The 23,448-nt window shown below is 39.1% G+C and overlaps 1 protein-coding gene across 3 annotated transcripts in view; it reads right to left on the bottom strand.

The window, feature by feature from the left end:
• TLK1 (tousled like kinase 1) overlaps positions 1 to 23,448 on the bottom strand; it is a 181,335-nt gene that overhangs the window by 110,836 nt on the left and 47,051 nt on the right. For 2 of the 3 annotated variants that reach the window (XM_025275065.2, XM_025275068.2), the window contains exon 2: positions 2,172 to 2,290. In XM_025275065.2, coding sequence (XP_025130850.1) covers positions 2,172 to 2,290 — 119 coding nt within the window. Of the gene's footprint in view, positions 1 to 2,171; positions 2,291 to 23,448 lie in introns of those variants that run through there. The other variant, XM_025275073.2, reaches the window with a different exon arrangement.

The following is a 23,448-nucleotide window of genomic DNA, read 5'->3' as shown; positions in this document are numbered from 1 at the left end:
AAGGTGAAAATTATGTAACAGGAGAAAGACAGTGCATCTACCAAATTCATTTTTACTCTTGAAACCTATTATGCTATATTACAACATAAATACTCATAATATAGTATCAGTTCAGTCACTCAGTCGTATCTGACTCTTTGCAACCCCACGGACAGCAGCACGCCAGGCTCCCCTGTCCATCACCAACTCCCTCAGCTTGCTCAAACTCATATCCATCCAATCAGTGATGGCACCCAAACATCTTATCCTCTGTCATCCTCTTCTCCTCCTGTCTTCAATCTTTCCCAGCATCAGGGTCTTTTCCAATGAGTCACTTCTTTGCATCAGCTGGCCAAAGTATTGGAGTTTCAATTTCAGCATCAGTCCTTCCAATGAACACCCAGAACTGATTTCCTTCAGGATTGACTGGTTTGATCTCCTTTCAGTCCAAAGGACTCTCAAGAGTCTTTTCGAACACATTTCAAAAGCATAAATTCTTCAGCGTTCAGCTTTCTTTATGGTCCAACTCTCACATCCATACCTGACTACTGGAAAAACCATAGCTTTGACTAGATGGACCTTTGTTGGCAAAGTAATGTCTCTGCTTTTCAATATGCTGTCTAGGTTGGTCATAGCTTTTCTTCCAAGGAGTAAGTGTCTTTTAATTTCATGGCTACTGTCACCATCTGCAGTGATTTTGGAGCCCAAAAAAATAAAGTCTGTCACTGTTTCCATTGTTTCCCTAAGTATTTGTGATGAAGTGATGGGACCAGATGCCATGATCTTAGTTTTCTGAATGTTGAGTTTTAAGCCAACTTTTTCACTCTCCTCTTTCATCAAGAGGCTCTTTGGTTCTTTGCTTTCTGCCATACATGTAATGTCATTTGTATATCTGAGGTTATTGATATTTTTCCCAACAATCTTGACTCCAGCTTGGGCTTCATCCAGCCTGGCATTTCTCATGATGTACTCTGCATATAAGGTAAATAAGCAGGGTGACAATATACAGCATTGATGTACTCCTTTCCCCATTTGGAACCAGTCCATTGTTCCATGTCCAGTTCTAACTGTTGCTTCTTGACCTGCATACAGATTTCACAGAAGGCAGGTAAGGTGGTCTGATATTCCCATCTCTTTAAGAATTTTACACAGTTTGTTGTGATCCACACAGTCAAAGGCTTTGACATAGTCAATAAAACAGAAGTAGGTATTTTTCTGGAACTCTCTTGCTTTTTCTATGATCCAACTGATGTTGGCAATTTGATCTCTGATTCCTCTGCCTTTTCTAAAACCAGCTTGAACATCAGGAAGTTCACGGTTCACATACTGTCGAAGCCTGGCTTGCAGAATTTTGAATACTTCTTTGCTAGCGTGTGAAATGAGTGCAACTGTGCGGTAGTTTGAGCATTCTTTGGCATTGCCTTTCTTTGGGATTGGAATGAAAGCTGACCTTTTCCAGCCCTGTGGCCACTGCTGAGTTTTCCAAATTTGCTGGCATATCGAGTGCAACACTTTCACAGCATCATCTTTTAGGATCTGAAATAGCTCAACTGGAATTCTATCAGCTCCGCTAGCTTTGTTTGTAGTGATGCTTCCTAAGGCCCACTTGACTTCGCATTCCATGACTTCTGGCTCTAGGTGAGTGGTCGCACCATTGTGGTTATCTGGGGTCATGAAGATCTCTTTTGTATAGTCCTGTGTATTCTTGCCACCTCTTCTTAATATCTTCTGCTTCTGTTAGGTCCACACCATTTCTGTCCTTTATTGAGCCCATCTTTGCATGCAATGTTTCCTTGGTGTCTCTAACTTTCTTGAAGAGATCTCTAGTCTTCCCCATTCTATCGTTTTCCTCTATTTCTTTGCATTGATCATTGAGGAAGGCTTTCTTATCTCTCCTTGCTATTCTTTGGAACTCTGCATTCAGATGGGTATATCTTTGCTTTTCACTTTCACTTTCTTTTCTTTTTTTCATCTATTTGTAAGGCCTCCTCAGAGAACCATTTTGCCTTTTTGTAAAATGATATGCAAAACATATATGCTATACTAGAAATCAGGTATACAAACACTGGACTTTTTCCTATACATTATAAAAATAATAGTAAGTACTAACTTGTTAAATATAAATCCTTTACAAAATATGCATACTTTAATACAAAGAAAAAATGTCAAATATAGATTACAATTTTACTCACTTTAGCTCCAACACTGCAACTGCCCGTGCTCCCCGTGCTCCCACTTGCAACTCCTGTAAATCTAGCTTCCAATAATTCTTGCCTTCTTGGATCCAGACTATGAAGCTCATCCATTGCACCTATTAAGACCAAAAAAAAAAAAAAAAAAGCACACTTACGTATGTATTTATATACTTACATCTAAAATATATTTATATAATTAGCTATGACAAACCTAAACAGTGTATTAAAAAGCAGAGACATCACTTTTCTGACAAAGATCCATATAGTCAAAGCTATAGTTTTTCCAGTAGTCATGTATGGATGTGAGATTTGGATCATAAAGAAGGCTGAGTGCTGAAGAATTGAAGCTTTTGAGAAGATTCTTGAGAGTCCCTTGGACTGCAAGGAGATGAAATCAGAAATCATCCCTGTATATTCACTGGAAGGACTGATACTGGGCGGAAGCCCCAATACTTTGGCCACCTGATGTGAAGAGCCGACTCCTGGAAAAGACCCTGATGCTGGGCAGGAAGAGAAGTGGCAACAGAGGATGAGATGGTTGGATGGCATCATGAACTCAATGGACATGAATTTGAGAAAACTCCGAGGGATAGTGAAGGATAGGGAAGCCTGTTGTGCTGCAGCCCATCTGGTCGCAAAGAGTCAGACACGACTGAACAACAACAATTAGTTGAAATGTAAATATAAACTTAACGAATCTAAAAGCAGATGAATGTAAGGACTTGAAAGGTTTTTATAATGTCCACAATTATTTATCAAAATAACCTACGATGGACTTCCAACACTTTTTGACTGCAATCCACAGTAACAAATATATTTTCACCCAAATCAACACATACATACATTTTATATTAAAAGTTCCACAACTGTTTATTACTATATGCTGCAAGCTCCAGTATTTTCTAGTCCATTCTAATCCATTAAAAAGGAAAAAATGCTGTTTGTGAGCTATTAAACTAATTTGATGAGCCATTAGTGGATCCAAGTCCACTTCTCATAATGTAATCACCCTACTCTGAGCTTTACAGAATTTTGCACTAAGTGGTATTACTACTTAAATATTTTGCATATATATAATTCATGACTTGGTTGTTTTGTTGTTATTTAGTTGCTAGGTCATGGTTCGACTCTTTTGCAACCCCAACTCTTTTGCAGCCCACCAGGCTCTCTGTCCATGGTATTTCCCAAGCAAGAATATTGAAGTAGGTTGCCATTTCCTTCTCCAGGAGATCTTTCCAATCCAGGGATCAAATCCATGTCTCCTGCTTGGCAGGCGGATTCTTTATCATTAAGCCACCTGGGAAGCACTCAATTTATGACTAAGTGTATTTTAAACTGGGAAGACTCTTATTACTGTCATGTCCAAAGATTTTTTTGTACAGTGTTTTCAGTTTCTAGCAGGCAGACACAAAACACACACAAATATCAAGCAGATCACTGAGGTATCATCTATTATTAAACAACAACCCTAAGAATTAAAGAGGGGAAAATGAACTCCCTCATGTAATTTCAACTAAGCAGACTAAAGCACCACAAATTCTAGTTAAAGTTCAATTAAACTCTTAAAAATCCTCTCCTCCATGTCTGCTAATTCTCTACTGATAAAACTTTAGGAGTGACCTAAGTGAGTCAAAGGGGGCTGGAGGATATTATCAGAATCCAGAACCACATGTGAAACATATTCAAACTACACTAGACCCCTTTCACACACCCTGATGTTTTTCTTCTAAAAGTTAAGAGCTATTCCTATAGTCCTTAACCCTTTAAAGTTCCCTCATTACCTTCCACCTTCATCTGGATGGAGGGCTAGAGGCATAACGGCCACCCTTCCATGTTTATTAGCGTTTCTGTGCCTGTATGTATCTTCCCTGTCCATTCTTCATTCTTCCATCTTAGACAAAAAGGTAGCAAAGTCCAAAAACCTAAAGCCTTCATTTCTTGTTTTTGATCCTATTCCTTCTTAATATTCAAGAAATCTTGCATCTGCATGTGTCCCTGCTCTCTTGTGCATCTCTCCCCTCCCTCCCTCCTTCTGTCTCACATATGCCTTAAAAACAAACAAAACAAAACAAAAAAAAACTGAAGCTTGAATTTTGTGCAATTAATATCAGAAAATTTAATTATTTCCTTACACTAGTGATTTATAATCCCAACTAGTTTTAGGTCCCTAGAATCTGGTTTCTATCGTAAGTATACTCCTGACAACGTACTTTCAAGTATTACTGCTGCTAAGTCACTTCAGTCGTGTCCAACTCTGTGTGACCCCATAGACGGCAGCCCACCAGGCTCCCCCGTACCTGGGATTCTCCAGGCAAGAACACTGGAGTGGGCTGCCATTTCCTTCTCCAATGCATGCAAGTGAAAAGTCAAAGTGAAGTCACCCAGTCGTGTCCGACTCTTAATGACCTCATGGACTGCAGTCTACTAGGCTCCTCTGTCCATGGGATTTTCCAGGCAAGAGTACTGGAGTGGGGTGCCATTGCCTTCTCCGTCAAGTATCACTAGTACTTCCTATTTCCATGGTCATCCAGTGGTTAAGAATCCACCTTGCATTGTGATACACCAGTTCAATCCCTGGTCCAGGAAGATCCCACATGCCACGGAGCAACTAAGCCCGTGTGCCACAACCAGCCAGTCAGCGTTCTACAGCCTACGAGCTGCAACTACTGGGCCAACACGCGGCTACTCTGGAAGTCCGCGTGCCTAGAGCCTGAGCTCCACAACAGCGGCAAGCACTGCAACAGAAGCCCGCCCCCTGAACCAAGAGCAGCCCCTACCGCCCCAACTAGAGGAGGCCTGTGTGCAGCAATGAGGACACGCCGCAACCAAAACGTAAAATAAATCTTAAAAAAATAAAACTGTCAGTTGGTTGATAGGAAAAACATTTTCTGTAAGTCTTTGATTTTTATCCATTTTCTTCATAATGATTTGAGAAGCAAAAATGTTTAATTTTGAAGTGAAAATATCTAATTTTTCTATTTATGGTTATTATCTTTCTATTACCAAGAAAACTTTGCATGTCCCAAAGTGAAAAAACAATCTTTTTAAGTTTTATGTTTTTCCACTTAGGTCTATGATTTATCCTAAATTAATATTTGTGTATGGTAGGGGGTCAGAATTTTTTCCCATATGCTTTTCCTGTTTTATTAATCACCATTTATCAAAAAACAGAAGCAGCAAAATTCTGCATTCACCAATAGTTTTGGTGGGTTTCTCAGGAGCAAAAATATATATATATATATGTATTATATATAGTACTAATATAAAGACAAACATGTAAACCAATGGAATAAAACAGAGAGCCCAGAAATAAGAATGCTGAGACCATTCCATGGGGGGAAAAACAGTCTTTTCAACAAACAGCATTGGAAAGACTGGATATCCACACGCAAAAATGTTAAGTTGAACACTTCCCTAACATCAAATACAAAAATTAACTCAAAATGGATCAAATGCTTAAAGACCTGAAACTGTAAAACTCATAGAAGAAAACAAGGGAAAATCTTCAGACACTGGATCTGGCAATGATTTCTTGGATATAAAAACAAAAGCTCAGCAACAAAAGAAAATATATGTAACTGGACTTTATCAAAATTAACTTCCCTGGTGGTCCAGTGGCTAATGTTCAAAGCTCCCAATGCAGGAGACCAGGGTTTAATCCTTGGTCAGGGAACAAGATCCCACATCTCAACTAAGAGCCGGCGCAGCCAGATAAATAAGTAAAAATAAATATTAAAAGCATTTTTAAAAAAACTAAAACACTTCTGTACGTCAAAGTGAAACGTTGCGGATGCAAGCCGTGTGCTACAAAGGCTTCAAGACCTTTGGAGGAGAGGATTTTGATCCGGGGCCAGAGACGAGGCTTGACACTCAGAGCTTTTTGTGTAACAATTTTATTAAAGGTAAAATAGATAGAGAAAGCTTCTGACAGACATCGGAAGGGTGAAGAATGCCTCACTGTAGTTTTTAGCAAGGCATATGTCTGTTAGCAAGCTGCTAATCAGATAAGAGAGAAACCTCAAGGTTGAGGGAATTTCACCAGGCCCCTGTCCCACAATATGCATTTTTAAGATAGAATACCAAAGGTGTGTCATTCTCCACCCCTCCCCCCCAAAAAATGACCTGAATACTGGCTTGTTTAGCCATTATAAGCCCAGGTTTGAGCAAAGGAAAAAAAAAAAAAGGTTAGTCTTAGGCTGAACCAATTTGAAGAAAGGCAGATTGCAAAGCAAATACATAGTTTCAGTAACACAGCTTAAGGAAAACATTTACATAAGAAAAACCCATTGGTTAGCTCAAGGTTTGAGAAAAGTTAAGTTAAGGCAGAACCAGGTATCCTCAACAGAGAAGGGAAAAAGCCTGCCACTTGTAGTGTATTTCCTCCTGCCACTTGGGAACTTCTGGTCTTCCTACCTGTTAACTCTCTTAAAAGTGAAAGTGAAGTCGCTCAGTTGTGTCCGACTCTTTGTGACCCCATGGACGGTAGCCTACCAGGCTCCACGATCTATGGGATTTTCCAGACAAGAATACTGGAGTGGGCTGTAAATGGGAGAAAACATCTGCAAGTCCTACGTCTCATAACGGATTGCTATCTAGAGATTGCAAGGCGAGAGACCTGGGTTCAATCCCTAGGTTGGGAAGATCCACTGGAGAAGGGAAAGGTTACCCACTCCAGTATTCTCGCCTGGAGAATCCGTGGATCGTGAAGATCTTTTTTGTACAGTTCTTCTGTGTATTCCTTCCACCTCTTCTTAACATCTTCTGCTTCCGTTAGGTCCCTACCATTTCTGTCCTTTATTGAGCCCATCTGTGCATGAAATGTTCCCTTGGTATCTCTAATTTTCTTGAAGAGATCTCTAGTCTTTCCCATTCTATTGTTTTCCTCTATTTCTTTGCATTGATCGCTGAGGAAGGCTTTCTATCTCTCCTTGCTATTCTTTGGAACTCTGCATTCAGATGGGTATATCTTTCCTTTTCTCCTTTGTTTTTCAGAGCTATTTGTAAGGCCTCCTCAGACAGCCATTTTGCTTTTTTGCAAAATGCTCTTTTGCAAAATCCTTTTTCTTGGGGATGGTCTTGATTCCTGTCTCCTGTACAATGTCACAAACCTCTGTCCATAGTTCATCAGGCACTCTATCTATCAGATCTAGTCCCTTAAATCTATTTCTCACTTCCACTGTATAGTCATAAGGGATTTGATTCAGGTCACACCTGAATGATCTAGTGGTTTTCTCCACTTTCTTCAATTTCAGTCTGAATTTGGCAATAAGGAGCTCATAATCTGAGTCACAGTCAGCTCCTGGTCTTGTTTTTGCTGACTGTATAGAGCTTCTCCATCTTTGGCTGCAAAGAATATAATCTGATTTTGGTGCTGAACATCTGGTGATGTCCATCTGTAGAGTTTTCCCTTGTGTTGTTGGAAGAGGGTGTTTGCTATGACCAGTGCGTTCTCTTGGCAAAACCCTATTAAACTTTGCCCTGCTTCATTCCGTATTCCAAGGCCAAATTTGCCTGTTACTCCAGGTGTTTCTTGACTTCCTACTTTTGCATTCCAGTCCTCTATAATGAAAAGGACATCTTTTTTTTGGTGTTAGTTCTAGAAGTTCTTGTATGTCTTCATAGAACTGTTCAACTTCAGCTTCTTCAGCATTACTCGTTGGGGCAGAGACTTGGATTACTGTGATATTGAATGGTTTGCCTTGGAAATGAACAGAGATCATTTTGTCGTTTTGGAGATTGCATCCAAGTACTGCATTTCGGACTCTTTTGTTGACTATGATGGCTACTCCATAATAATCACAATGGTGTGATCACTCACCTAGAGCCAGACATCCTGGAATGTGAAGTCAAGTGGGCCTTAGGAAGCATCACTATGAACAAAGTTAGTGGAAGTGATGGAATTCCAGTTGAGCTATTTCAAATCCTAAAAGATGATGCTGTGATGATGCTGCACTCAATATGCCAGCAAATTTGGAATACTCAGCAGTGGCCACAGGACTGGAAAAGGTCAGTTTTCATTCCAATCCCAAAGAAAGGCAATGCCAGAGAATGCACAAACTACCGCACACTTGCACTCATCTCACACACTAGTGAAATAATGTTTAAAACTCTCCAAGCCAGGCTTCAGCAATACGTGAGCTGTGAAATTCCAGACATTCAAGCTGGTTTTAGAAAAGGCAGAGGAACCAGAGATCAAATTGCCAACATCCGCTGGATCATCGAAAAAGCAAGAGAGTTCCAGAAAAACATCTATTTCTGCTTTATTGACCATGCCAAAGCCTTTGACTGTGTGGAACACAATAAACTGTGGAAAATTCTGAAAGAGATGGGAATACCAGACCACCTGACCTGCCTCTTGAGAAATCTGTATGCAGGTCAGGAAGCAACAGTTAGAACTGGACATGGAACAACAGACTGGTTCCAAATAGGAAAAGGAGTACGTCAAGGCTGCATATGGTCACCCTGCTTATTTAACTTATATGCAGAGTACATCATGAGAAACGCTGGGCTGGAAGAAGCACAAGCTGGAATCAAGATTGCCAGAAGAAATATCGATAACCTCAGATACGCAGATGACATCACCCTTATGGCAGAAAGTGAAGAAGTACTAAAGAGCTTCCTGATGAAAGTGAAAGAGGAGAGTGAAAAAGTTGGCTTAAAGCTCAACATTCAAAAAACTAAGATCACGGCATCCGGTCGCATCACTTCATGGCAAATAGATGGGGTAACAGTGACTGACTTTATTTTTGGGGGCTCCAAAATCACTGCAGATGGTGACTGCAGCCATGATATTAAAAGACGCTTACTCCTTGGAAGGACAGTTATGACCAACCTAGACAGCATATTAAAAAGCAGAGACATTACTTTTTCAACAAAGGTCCACCTAGTCAAGGCTATGTTTTTCCCAGTGGTCATGTATGGATGTGAGAGTTGGACTGTGAAGAAAGCTGAGCGCAGAAGAATTGATGCTTTTGAACTGTGGTGCTAGAGAAGACTCTTCAGAGTCCCTTGGACTGCAAGGAGATCCAACCAGTCCGTCCTAAAGGAGATCAGTCCTGGGTGCTCACTGGAAGGACTGATGTTGAAGCTACAACTCCAATACGTAGGCTACCTGATACGAAGAGCTGACTCATTGAATAGACCCTGATGCTGGGAAAGATTGAAGGCAGGAGGAGAAGGGGACGACAGAGGATGAAATGGATGGCATCAATGACTCAACGGACATGAGTTTCAGTGATCTCCGGAAGTTGGTGTTGGACGGGGAGGCCTGGCGTGCTGCAGTTCATGGGGTTGCAAAGAGTCGGACATGACTGAAAAACTTTCTGTTTCACTTTTCATCCAGAATATATAAAGACATCCTACAATTCAACAACAAAAACAATCCAATTAAAAAAATGGACAAAGAACTTGAACAGACACTTCTCCAAAGAAGACATACAGCTGTCCAACAGGTTAAAGAAATGGACATCAAAATCACAATGAGATACAATTTCATACGCATTAGGATGGCTATAGTCAAAAAAAAAAAAAAAAAAAAAAAAAAAACAGAAAATAACAACTGTCAGCAAGGATGTGGATAAGTTTGAACTCTTGCGTGTTGCTGGTGGGAATGTAAACTGGGGCAGTCACTATGGAAAATGGTATAGCAGTTCCTCAGAAAATTAAAAACATAATTATTACATGATCCAGAAAGTTTCACCTCTAAGTGTGTGGTGGTAGGTGTGAGTGAGCTTCACTCCCAAAGGAAGTAAAAGCAAAGACTCAAAAAGATATTTGTATATCCATCCATATTGATAGAATTATTATTAACAGCCAAAAGGTAAGAGCACTCCTAGTGTCCATCAAAGAATGAATGAATGTATTAATAAAACATGGTATATACATAAAGTGAAATTAAATATTATTTGGTGTGAAAAATGAAGGAAATTTACTTTCTATATTTGAAGGAAATTTAGGCTAGAACATAAATAAGCTCCGAAGACATTATGCTAAGTGAAATATGTGAGACATAAAAAGACAAATACTGTATGATTTTGTTTACACAAGATTCCTAGAGTAGTCAAATTCATAGAGACAGAAAGTAGAATGGTGGATGCCAAGGGATGAGGGGCATGGGGGAATATGGAAGTAATGTTTAATGGGTACAAAGGCTTGCTTGGGGAAGACAAAGAAAGCTCTGGAGATGGTAGTCACTGAACTATATATCTTAAAATGGTTAAAACGGTCAATCTTATTTATGTGTATTTTACAACTCTTAAAAATAATTTTAAAACAGAAAAAATAAATTGGACTTGTCAAAAATTTGAATTGGCTAGCTTAAAAAAATTATTAAAAAGGCAAGCAAGAGATTGAGGGAAAATGTTTACAAAGTATGTATGTGCTATACATACTATGGGGTTCCCTGTGGCTCAAATGGTAAAGAATCTCCCTGCAATACAGGAGACCTGGGTTCGATCCCTGGGTTGGGAAGATCCCCTGCAGAAGAGAATGGCTACCCACTCCAGTAGTCTTGCCTGGAGAATCCCATGGACAGAGGAGCCTGGCGGACCACAGTCCATAGACTGGCAGAGTTGGACATGACTGAGCAACTAACATTTTCACTTTACTCATACTATGTCCACTCTTTGGCTTGGAAACTGGTTGCTGGCCCTGTGGAATTTAGCAGGGAAGAGGACATCAGTCCCTACTATCGTACCAGCCACCAATGCAGTATTTGCTTCCGACTGTTTCTGTTTCTTAAGATGTATAGCTTCCTCTCCCCTTCATGAGTTGCTGCTGCTGCTGTTGCTAAATCGCGTCAGACTCTGTGCGACCCCATGGACGGCAGTCCACTAGGCTCCCCCGTCCCTGGGATTCTCCAGGCAAGAACACTGGAGTGGGTTGCCATTTCCTTCTCCAATGCATCAAAGTGAAAAGTGAAAGTGAAGTCGCTCCTTTGTGTCCGACTCTTAGCGACCTCATGGACTACAGCCTACCATTCTCTTCCATCCATGGGATTTTCCAAGCAAGAGTACTGGAGTGGGGTGCCATCACCTTCTCCATCATGAGGTGCTAGAGGAAGCTATACAATCAAGGGAAAACAAAACAATTAGTTTCTAATTGAAAACCCTTACTGGGCTTCCCTGATTAAAAAATCCGCCTGCCATGTGGGAGACCTGGGCTCGATCCCTGGGTTGGGAAAATCCCCTTAAGGAGGGCATGACAACCCACTCCAGTGTTCCTGCCTGGAGAATCCCCATGGACAAAGGAGCCTGGCGGGCTACAGTCCATGGGGTTGCAAAGAGTTGGACACAACTGAGTGAATAAACACACAGAAAACCCTTACTAGAGTTCCCAACCTCACTGCAGTCCTTAATACCTTCTAACAAGTTTCTGTGACATTTTAAAGAGTCAGTATGTACAAAAGCCCCTGGTATAACTCCTGGCACATAACATATGCTTAACAAATATTAGAATACCTGTATAAAAATCTAACAAACTTGACTACTAGAGCTTTCCTTCTCAAAATGCAGTCCATTGATACCAACACCTGTTATCACCTCAGATGCATAAGAAAGGCAAACCTTGGGTTCCACCCCAGACCTACCAAATCAGAATCCATATTTTAACAAGATCCTCAAAAAATTATGTACATCCAAGTTTGAGAAGCACTGCTATAGAACAGGGGATACCACAACTGTTATAAAGAGCTTGATCACAAGGTATTTTGGTCCTTGCAGGCCACTGGGCAAAATTATGAAGAAACTTATGTAACAAGAGAGAAAAGCCTCCTACATATTTTCTAATGATAAAATGTAAGGTGTAATGATATCTGAATATAGTATTTTATAACAGATCAGTCTGTTAATGGAATGGACTTGGTAGGAGGGGAGGGGGGCGGCGAAGGAACATTCCGCCTAATTCAAGTTTCCTATCATCAAAATTTAAGTACTCCTCTGATAATGATGATCAGATTTTAAGGATTTATGTTTGAAAAAAAAATCTTTTCTGAAAAATAAGTACTGCCATATGCTGATATTAACCCGGAAGCACATGATTTTAATTGAGCATATTCATTATTTCAAAGGCAGTTAGAGAAGTCTATTAGATTATTCTTGTGATAGTTGCCTTTCGCTCTGTCATTACAGTGCAGATTAATCACTTCCAATTGAAGGTTAGATAGAAGTTCCTCAAGTGCACAATTAAATTGATTCTGAATTATGGAAACATTCTTTGCACTTGCATCAGTGTCTGAAAAAATGCTGCTGGAACTGTAGTTTGGGGTTGGAAAATATATTCAAGCAAATTCATGTGGGAATGAAGATCTCATTTTGACAGGATGAGAAGTGTATAAAGCAGCTTGATGTTACTTGTAATTCAAACATCAGTTACCACTCAAAGACTTTACTGCAGCTAAATTTCATAAATGAATGCTCTTATGCCTTTTAATTTTACATTAAATTCATTTAAAAATATTTTCAACTCCATATAAAAAGTTAGTTTCCAAAACCAATCAGTATTTGATAACAGTGATTGAGGGCTGCCTCTCTGTTCAGAAAAATCTCAAACTCAGTCCTAAAGTCAAAAAACTGCAATAAAATGTTACCACTGCTAAGCCAGTCAGGATATTCAGCTTCTAACAAAAATGTGCACAGCTGGTGCTAGTTAAGTCCATGAGAACAAATCGAGTTCACTGTTGATGATATTGATTCTGTAACACGTAATAAATTCACATATTTTCAGCAAAGTACCTGCTGATGAATTGTACAACGTATAACAGTAGGCTGTGAACACCTCACATTTTTACAAGCTTTGTAAATGTGTCTAAGCCTCTTTCTCTTTCACATGTATTTTTACCATTATCAGTTGTAGCACATCTTTATCAGATTCCACTTCAGATTGTACTTAAGTGTTTTCTCAACTTGGAAAATATTTTTACCTGAAGTTGTTTTACACAGATTATTCACAGAAGCTAATTTTTCTGCCACTTCAAACTTGGTATTGATGCCTCAAATCAACAACTGAGTAACATCAATAAAATCTGTGGATTCATCAAAAGACAAGGAAAACCATTCTAAATCTTTCACCTTGTTTTTAAACTGACTATTGATATTGCTTCAAATGTCCTCAACTCTTAAATCAACTGTTCTTGCCAAAAAGTTAATAGTCTACAACAGATTTATTTTCTCTGGACACATTTCTTTGACTGCTGCAATCAAACACAATTTAATTAACTCACCATCAGTAAATAGCTTTCTTTGCTTGGCTAACGAATGAGTTGCTCAGAAACTTATTTTGGTGGCAGCCTCATTTTCAACTTTTTATGAAGTTACACTGTAATGAAATGTTCCATTTTAAATGGACTGTTAAACTTTAAAAATTTGAGAGTTAAGAATACTGTGATGTATGCTTAGTCTAGTAATGTCAATATGTACTTTATTCTTCTACCACAGCTACAGTGTCACTGCAAAAGATAAGAACAATTTTTTGCTATCTAACTCAATAATAAAATAATACATGCTCCAACTGTGCCTTAAAAAGCACACCACTCAGAGTTCATTGTTCTCTATTTTTCTTGTTCTGACATGATGTATATGCATATATAAATATTGAAAATTTTATTTAAAAAAACTAAATATTACAGACTGGAAATACACATGGCACTCAAAATACTGTCAAGGTGTAACTGCAGCACTGAAATTCGTAGTGAACCAAAGTAGTAGGAAGTGAAGAGAATGCCATACAGGAGCTCTGTCACAACTACTCAGCTTTGCCATTATAAAGCAAAAACAGCTCTTGTTCCAATAAAACTTTATTCATAGGTACTAAAATTTGAATTTCACATGTCACAAAATGTTAAGTCTTTTGATTATTTTTTTAATCAGGAGTCAGGTCATTTGCTGACTCCTGTTATAGCTAAAACATTTCAAAAGTTTTAATCTTTTATGACATCAAACTGTCATTTCTGATACATCCAAAATTTGGATCCTTAATTATAAGAAGTGAGATTTTTCTTAAGAATAGGTAATTTTACCATGATCCATTAAATTCTTCAATATTCAATAAATGTTTATATTTTTGAAAAAGAAAAAATTACAGAAGACACTATAAAGACAATACCAGCCTTAAAAGAAAACCCCATCCCAAAATACAACCACCTATCTCCTAGCTATGCTACTATTCTTACTAAACTGCTCCCCACAATCTACCATAAACCCAAAACTTCACATAAAACATAAAACAAGAGATGTCACTACTCAAATTAGAGCTCAATCACATCCTATTTTATGAAGAACAACTTTAAGAAAACAACATAAATAAAACCACAATCTGACCCACTAAAGTCTGTCATGGTCCCTTCTAGTACATTTTCTCTCTCTCTCCCTCTCTTACATACATACATTCCCAAACTCACTCAATAAATGCTAACTATAAAAATATGGTCTCCCAAGGTGGTCATTCTGAAACAAGATACCATTATTTGGACATACTAGCAGCTCTGGTTGGTCAACATTACTTTATTTAGCACCTATTTTTAGACAGTGAATCAATTTTTCATTATGCCATTTTTAAATTACCTGAACTCTTCATCTTCCTTAGCAGATGGTCAAAAAAAAAAAAAAAAAATCTAGAAAGCATGTTTTCAAAAGGTTAAAACCAGAACACCAGTTAACAAAAAGTAATGAGTTTGTTCAATAAGACACTTTTAATATCAGAGTCAACTGCTACTCAGCTATTACTTCACATTTTTTTTAATTCAAAACTTCCTTTACTCTAAAAATATTTTAATTCATTCTAGATTTTGTTACTTTTCACATTACATATGATAAACTGATTTATACAGAACAGTAAAGTCTTTCTTCAATTAATACTTTTCACATTATGCCTGACAAGGCAGAGAACTGTAGATTAAAAATAGAAATGTAATAAAGTTAGAAAATTTTTCAACAAGATAAAATATTCCAATTAAATAATTCCTTTTCATTAGTTTTTAAAATGCATTTGAAAGTACAGGAAACAAAAAGAATTCAACAAGTTTACACTGTTGAACACTCTAGAATTACTTTTGACTCATCTTTAAACATCCACTCTAGCATGGCTAATAAACAGAACATACCTATTTTCATATACAGTATTTTGTATCATGTATTTAATGGATATTATTTTTGTTGAATATACTGCATTCTATCATTTATTCCACTGTCTGACCCTCTATTTAAAATCAAATATTCTAATTTTTTGGCAGTTAAATAAATATGTTAAATGAGCTATCACAAGAGTAGCCCAATTTATTTCCTAATAAACTTTCTCTCCCAGGAATCCAATGAAAATATCACCTACATTTTTATAATGATTTAAAATATTAACATTTGGACATTTAATCCATTTAAAATTTAACTGTATATATCTAGAATTTTTTTCAACAGTTAATAATTTCTCACAAATTCAACATTTCCTCACTGATTTGAAATACCTCTTTAGTCAAGTATCACATTCCAATATAAACATGGATGTGTTTCTGTACTTAATTCAATTGTTTCACTGAACTATTTCTGAACCATATATATCTCCATCCTCTCTCTCCACACAAATATTTGTGTATTGTATATATACACATAAATATTTCACCTACAATGACTGAAAAAAGTAAGCATACAAAGCCAGATTCCTGAATATATTCTATTGATATACATTCAGTAACATAAGCCTGTGATAAAAAGAAAACAGATCTGATCTAGAATCACTTCAAATCAGATTAAAATGCTTAAAGACAAGGGGTGAGATAGTGAACACTTTAATTTATAACCCTTCCAGCAAAGGATTCACACAACCCGAGACCAAATTTTAATATTATGTACTGTGCATCAGAAGTAAGGCACAGAGTTTTTGTTTAATCTTCTATATGGTCATGACCTTGGAGCATGAGAATAATTTAATTTCAATTTTATTCTTATAAAAAAAAAAGTCTGAGCTAATTTTTCTTTCATCAAAAATAAAAACACACACATAGACAGACAAGTTGTACACACACACAGAAGGCCAAGTTCCTTTCCCTCTCCATGTTTCAGCTTCTTTACGTATAAAATGGTGATAATATAAGTATATACCTTATAGTTGCTAAAGTAAAACAAGTTAATATGAAGAGTTTTGAACTATACCTGACACTAAGTAGTCAATAATGTAAACATCTATGTATGGTAAAATACAAGTGCTCAGTAAACACTGCCATGTATAATGTATATAAGCTCTCTTCTAGCTTTCCCCCTTAAGTCAGAAGTTCCTGGTAGGTAGAATGGCATACACCTCAATGCCTAATTTCTTTCATGTATTAATAACATAACTAACTCCTTTCCCTCTAGCTTAAAATAATTTACTTTAAAAATCAATCTCTGAATAGCATTGAAACATGTATATTATCATATGTTAAACAGATCGCCAGTCCAGGTTCGATGCATGAGACAGGGTGCTCAGGGCTGGTGCACTGGGATGACCCTGAGGGATGGGATGGGGAGGGAGGTGGGAGGGAGGGTCAGGATGGGGAACACATGTACACCCATGGCTGATTCATGTGAATGTATGGTAAAAACCACCACTATATTTATTGTAAAGTAATTGGCCTCCAATTAAAATAAATTTTAAAAAATACATGCGAAAAAAAAATAAAAATCAATCTCTGCTTCCATTTATACACACACACATATATATAATCTTAATACTAGTCTATTTTTCTATTTTACCATATACTATGAGCTTCCCTGGTGGCTCAGAGGTTAAAGTGTCTGCCTGCAATGCAAGAGACCTGGGTTCGATCCCTGGTTCGGGAAGATGCCCTGGTGAAGGAAATGGCAACCCACTCCAGTATTCTTGCCAGGAGAATCCCATGGACGGAGGAGCCTGGTGGGCTACAGTCCAGAGGGTTGCAAAGAGTCGGACATGACTAAGCAACTTCACTTTCACTTTCTTTAAAAAAAATAAGGAGATTGAGACAATAAGAGGTTAATGCCTTTTGTTAGAACTTACATCCACTCAACTAAGCATCCGTGTTCCAAAAAGAACAATCCAAAAGGAGGGGGTAAGGGTATGAGTGAGAAAGAGTGCATGCAGAGACAGCACGTGATTGCACATGTAAGAAGGAATACTCTCTAAACTTACATCAATCTACCATAATAATATATACATGTACGTATTTTAATAAAATTTAAATTTCTTTACAAACTTAACTTCAACTTTTATGCTAAAGTTGATGAGTACTGAAGCTGCCTAACGGGCACATTAAGGCTCACTGCAATATTCACTCTACTTCAATAAATTACATTTTTCTCATAATAAAAAGGTAACTTTTATATTTTTCCACAGGTTTGTGAAGAAATTTGTGTTTTAAGGGCGTTTGCAAATTTAAGAATCAGAAAGTTATCTGGGGCTTCCCTGGGGGTACAGTGGTTAGGAATCCACCTGCCAATGGAAGGGATGCAGGTTCGAATCCCGGTCTGGGAAGATCCCACATGCCCCCAGGACAACTAAGCCTGTGTGCCACAACTACTGAAGCCCTTGAGCCCGAGAGCCTGTACTCCATGGGAGAAGCCACTGCAACAAGAGGCCCAAGCACCAAAACTAAGGAGTATCCCCTGCTCTCCGCAACGAGGGAAAGCCTACAAACAGCAACAAAGACCAAGCACAGCCAAAAATAAATAAATAGTTAAAACAAAAAAGAAAGAAAGTTACATGGCACCCATTACTACTGTCAAGACCCTACACTACTTCCTGTTTTTTTGTATTTTCTTGTTCTTTCTTACTCTCTCTCCCTTCTTCCCTTTTTTCTTTGTTTCCTTCTTAAATAGATGATGCTCTAAGTTCAAGCAAAACCTGGGGGTCTAGGACATTACACATCAGGGAGCACGGCGCTTACCTTCTTCCTAAACCGCAGCATTCTGTGCAAGGAGTTCAGCTCACTCGTTCAGTCGCATTCGGTTCTTTGTGACCCCCATGGACTGCAGCCTGCCAGGCTCCTGTGCCCATGGTATTCTCCAGGCATGAGGACTGGAGTAGGTTGCCATGTCCTACTCCAGGGGATCTTCCTGACCCAGGGATCAAACCCATGTCTCTTGTGCCTCCTGCACCTCAGGCAGATTCTTTCACCACTGTACCACCTGGGAAGCCCAAGACACTACACTGCTTACTGCTTTCTACCCTATGTTCTTCAAATCATACAAAAACAATCTGCCATGTTATTATGTTTTCATGAACATAATTTTCATGGCTACCTAACATTCCATTAAAAGGATGTACATTAATGTTTAATTATGCTATTATTGATTACTCAAAAGGTTTCTAATATTTTGTTATTAAAAATAGTGCTACAACAAACACCATCCTACCTAAAATGTTTGTCTGAACATAGCATTATTTCCTTAAAACAATGACTCTTAAAGCATGATAGGAAAGATAATTGTAAATATTTATTCTCTCTCTCCAGACTCACCCCAGCTATTTCCATCCACACTCAGTAAGTAACTATGCAGAAAAAGGTTACCACAGTGGACCTGAGGATGCTATCCCAGCAAAGAAATTCTCACCTTTCTTTAACTAATAAGGTGGCTCAAAGTGCTGAAATTATACAATGTACCATAGCTAGGAAGAAGATGCTCCAGTAAAAACTTTCGAGTGCAGGGTAGTCTCCAGCGGACTTCCCTCAACAGACACATTGCACACAGGTTGCTCAAACTTCACTGCTGGGGGAAGTGTGTTCAATCCCCGCACCCTCTCTTGTTGGGGAGAGAACACAAGGAAGCCTAAATATGGATCCCAACAGGCTCTACCTACTCTTTTTCCCCTTATGATCCAACTGTTCATCTTTACTATGTCACCATAATATATCTCAACTATGAATACAACTATAGTGTAAGCCCACTAGTCTTTCTATCAAAACTGACACAGTATCTGAAGCCCAAAGACAACTCCAAGACAGGCTGAAAGAGCACCTGGTCACTAGTGAGGCCCCAGGTTCATAGCTCTAGGCAAGAACTGACAATTATCCTACTTTTTGAGGTTATGGAGAACCCTGGAAGTAAGGTAACCTTACGGATCTCCTCCCATGCCAAGACACATTCAATGCTTCTTAGTTCTGAAACTCCTTGGCAGACAAGTCATTCTGAGTCTGCAGCTGCATCAAAGAGCAGGTTATCCTCCTCTCACAAGAATACAGCTCCAGAGGAAGAGCAGTGGGAAGGGGGCAGCTGAACAGATCTGTTCTCTGAAATATACAGCTCTATTAAAGAATGACCAACATGTAGAAGACTCTCATTAAGTATTTGTTGAATAAATAAATGAATATTCTCAGTTATGCTATTACAAAATCCTCAAATTCAAGAAACCAGTCAACAAAACATAACTAAATTCATATCTCAGTTCCACCACCAACTAATTCTCAACTTGTTCCCTTATTCATAAAATGAAATAGCCATCTAACTTGCACTTTGAAGATGAATGCAATACTATGTACGGATAAGCTCCCTATAGCATAGAACAGACAAATGACGTGACAGATTGTATTTAGAAATGCAAGGAACTATAATTTCCTAGAGATAAGTGGCTTGTTACTATTGTTCAGCAGTGTCTACTCTTTGTAACCCCATGGACTGCAGCACGCCAGGCTTTCTGTCCTTCAACAATTCCCAGATTGCTCAAACTCATGTCCATTGAGTCAGCGACGCCACCAACCATCTCATCCTCTGTCCTCCCCTCCTGCCTTCAATCTTTCCCAGCTTCAGGGTTGTTTCTAATGAGTCGGCTCTTTGCATCATGGAGCCAAAATATTGAGCTTCAGCTTCAGCATCATTCCTTCAAATGAATATTCAGGACTGATTTCCTTTAGGATTGACTGGTTTGATTTCTGTTCTGTCCAAGGGACTTTTAAGAGTCTTCTCCAACACAACAGTTCAAAAGCATCAATTCTTAGACGCTCAGCCTTCTTTAAGATCCAATTCCTATATCAACGGAGATAGGTTTGACCAGATAGACCTTTGTCTATAAAGTAATGTCTCTGCTTTTTAGTATGCTGTCTAGGTTGGTCATAACTTCTCTTCCAGGAGCAAGCGTCTTTTAATTTCATGGCTGCAGTCATCAAATGCAGTGATTTTTGGACCATAACAAAATAGTCTATCACTGTTTCCATTGTTTCACATCTGTCTGCCATAAAGTGATGAGAGTGGATACTATGGTCTTCATTTTTTGAATTTTGAGTTTTAAGCCAGCTTTCCCACTCTCCTCTTTCATCTTCATCACAAAGCTCTTTAGTTTCTCTTCAATTTCTGCCATGAGGGTGGTGTCATCTGCCTATTTGAGGTTATTGATATTTCTCCCAGAAATCTTGATTCCAGCTTGTGTTTCATCCAGCCCAGCATTTTACATGATGTACTCTGCATGTAAGTTAAGCAAACACAGTGATAATATACAGCCTTGACGTACTCCTTTTCCTATTTGGAACCAATCTGTTGTCCCATGTCCAGTTCTAACTGTTGCTTCTTGACCTGCATACAGATTTCTTAAGAGTAAGGTCAGGTGGTCTGGTATTCCCATCTCTTGAAGGATTTTGCACAGTTTATTGTGACCGACACAGTCAAAGGCTTTGGCATAGTCAAAAAAGCAGAAATAGATGTTTTTCTGGAACCCTCTTGCATTTTTGATGATCCAACAGATGTTGGCAATTTGATCTCTGGTTCCTCTGCCTTTTCTAAATCCAGCTTGAACATCTGGAAGTTCATGGTTCATGTATTGTTGAAGCCTGGCTTGGAGAATTTTGAGCATTACTATACTAGTGTGTGAGATGAGTGCAAGTGTGCAGTAGTTGGATCATTCTTTGGCGTAGCCTTTCTTTGGGATTGGAATGAAAACTGACCTTTTCCAGTCCTGTGGCCACTGCTGAGTTTTCCAAATGTGCTGGCATATTGAGTGCAGCATCATCACAGCATCATCTTTCAGAATTTGAAATAGCTCAACTAGAATTCCATCACCTCCACTAGCTTTGTTTGTAGTGATGCTTCCTAAGGCCCATTTAACTTCGCATTCCAGGATGTCTGGCTCTAGGTGAGTGATCACACCATTGTGATTATCTGGGTCATGAAGATCTTTTTTGTACAGTTCTTCTGTGTATTCTTGCCACCACTTCTTAATATCTTCTGCTTCTGTTAGGTCCATACCATTTCTGTCCTTTACTGAGCCCATCTTTGCATGAAAGGGACTTAGCAGAAGCAGTAGCGGTTGCATGAAATGTTCCCTTGGTGTCTCTAACTTTCTTGAAGAGATCTCGAGTCTTTCCCATTCTTTTGTTTTCCTCTTATTTCTTTGCACTGATCACTGAGGAAGGCTTTCTAATCTCTCCTTGCTATCCTTTGGAACTTGGCATTCAAATGGGTATATCTTTCCTCTTCTCCTTTGCTTTTTGCTTCTCTTCTTTTCACAACTATTTGTAAGGCCTCCTCAGAGAGCCATTTTGCTTTTTTCCATTTCTTTTTCTTGGGAATGGTCTCGCTCCCTGTCTCCTGTACAATGTTATGAACCTCTGTCCATAGTTCATCAGGCACTCTATCAGATCTAGTCCCTTAAATCTATTTCTCACTTCCACTGTATAATCGTTAGGGATTTGATTTAGGTCATACCTGAATGGTCTAGTCGTTTTCCCTGCTTTCTTCAATTTAGGTCTGAATCTGGCAATAAGGAGTTCATGATCTGAGCCACAGTCAGCTCCCGGTCTTGTTTTTGCTGACTGTATAGAGGTTCTCCATCTTTGGCTGCAAAGAATATATAATCAGTCTGATTTCAGTGTTGATCATCTGGTGATGTCCACGTGTAGAGTCTTCTCCTGTGTTGTTGATGAGGATGTTTGCTATGACCAGTGTGTTCTCTTGGCACAACTCTGTTAGCCTTTGCCCTGCTTCATTCTGTACTCCAAGGCCAAATTTGCCTGTTACTCCAGGTGTTTCTTGACTTCCTACTTTTGCATTCCAGTCCCCTATAATGAAAAGGACATCTTTTTTCAGTGTTAGTTCCAGAAGGTTTTGTAGGTTTTCAGAGAACTGTTCAACTTCAGCTTCTCCAGCATTTTTGGTCAGGGCACAGATTGGATTACTATGATACTGAATGGTTTGCCTTGGTAACAAATAAAGATCATTCTGTCATTTATGAGATGGCATCCAAGTACTGCATTTCAGACTCTCTTGTTAACTATGATGGCTACGCCATTTCTTCTAAAGGATTCTTGCCCACAGTAGGAGATATAATGGTCATCTGAGTTAAATTCACCCCATTCCAGGCCATTTTAGTTCGATGATTCCTAAAATGTCGATGTTCACTCTTGCCATCTCCTGTTTGACCACTTCCAATATGCCTTGATTCATGGACCTAACATTCCACGTGCCTATGCAATATTGCTCTTTACAGGATAGGACCTTGCTTCTATCACCAGTCACATCCACAGCTGGGTACTGTTTCTTGCCTTGGCTCCATCCCTTCCTTCTTTCTGGAGTTATTTCTCCACTGATCTCCAGTAGCATACTGGGCACCTGCCAACCTGCAGAATTCATCTTTCAGTATCCTATCTTTTTGTCTTTTCATACTGTTCATGGGGTTCTCAAGGCAAGAATACTGAAGTCGTTTGCCATTCCCTTCTCCAGTGGACCACATTTGGTCAGAACTCTCCACCATGACCCATCAGTCTTCGTGGCCCTACATGGCATGGCTCATAGTTTCACTGAGTTAGACAAGGCTGTGGTCCATGTGATCAGATTGGCTAGTTGTCTGTGATTGGGTTTTTCATTCTGTCTGCCCTATGATGGAGAAGGATAAGAGGCTTATGGAAGCTTCCTGATGGGAGAGACTGACTGGGGTGAAACTGGGTCTTCTTCTGATGGGAGGGGCCATGCTGTATAAATCTTTAATCCACTTTTCTGTTGATGGTCAGGGCTGTGTTCCCTCCCCTGTTGTTTGACTTAAGCCCAAACTATGGTGCTGGTAATGAAGATAATGGTGACCTCCTTCAAAAGGTCCCATGACAGGCACTGCTGCACTCAGTGCCCCCCAAACCTGCACCAGGCCACCGCCAACTCACGCCTCCACCAGAGACTCCTGGACACTCATGGGCAAGTCTGGGTCAATCTCTTGTGGGGTCACTGCTCCTTTCTCCTGGATCCTGGTGCACACAAGGTTTTGTTTGTGCTCTCCAAGAGTCTGTTTCCCCAGTCATGTAAGTTCTGGTAGCTCTACAGGGGGGTTAATGGCACACCTCCTCCAAGAGGGCTTA

This window comes from Bubalus bubalis, chromosome 2 (genome assembly GCF_019923935.1).
Source record: "Bubalus bubalis isolate 160015118507 breed Murrah chromosome 2, NDDB_SH_1, whole genome shotgun sequence".
Lineage (NCBI taxonomy): Eukaryota > Metazoa > Chordata > Mammalia > Artiodactyla > Bovidae > Bubalus > Bubalus bubalis.
The sequence above is the reverse complement of the archived record's forward strand: the minus strand, read 5'-3'. Positions and strand labels throughout refer to the sequence as shown.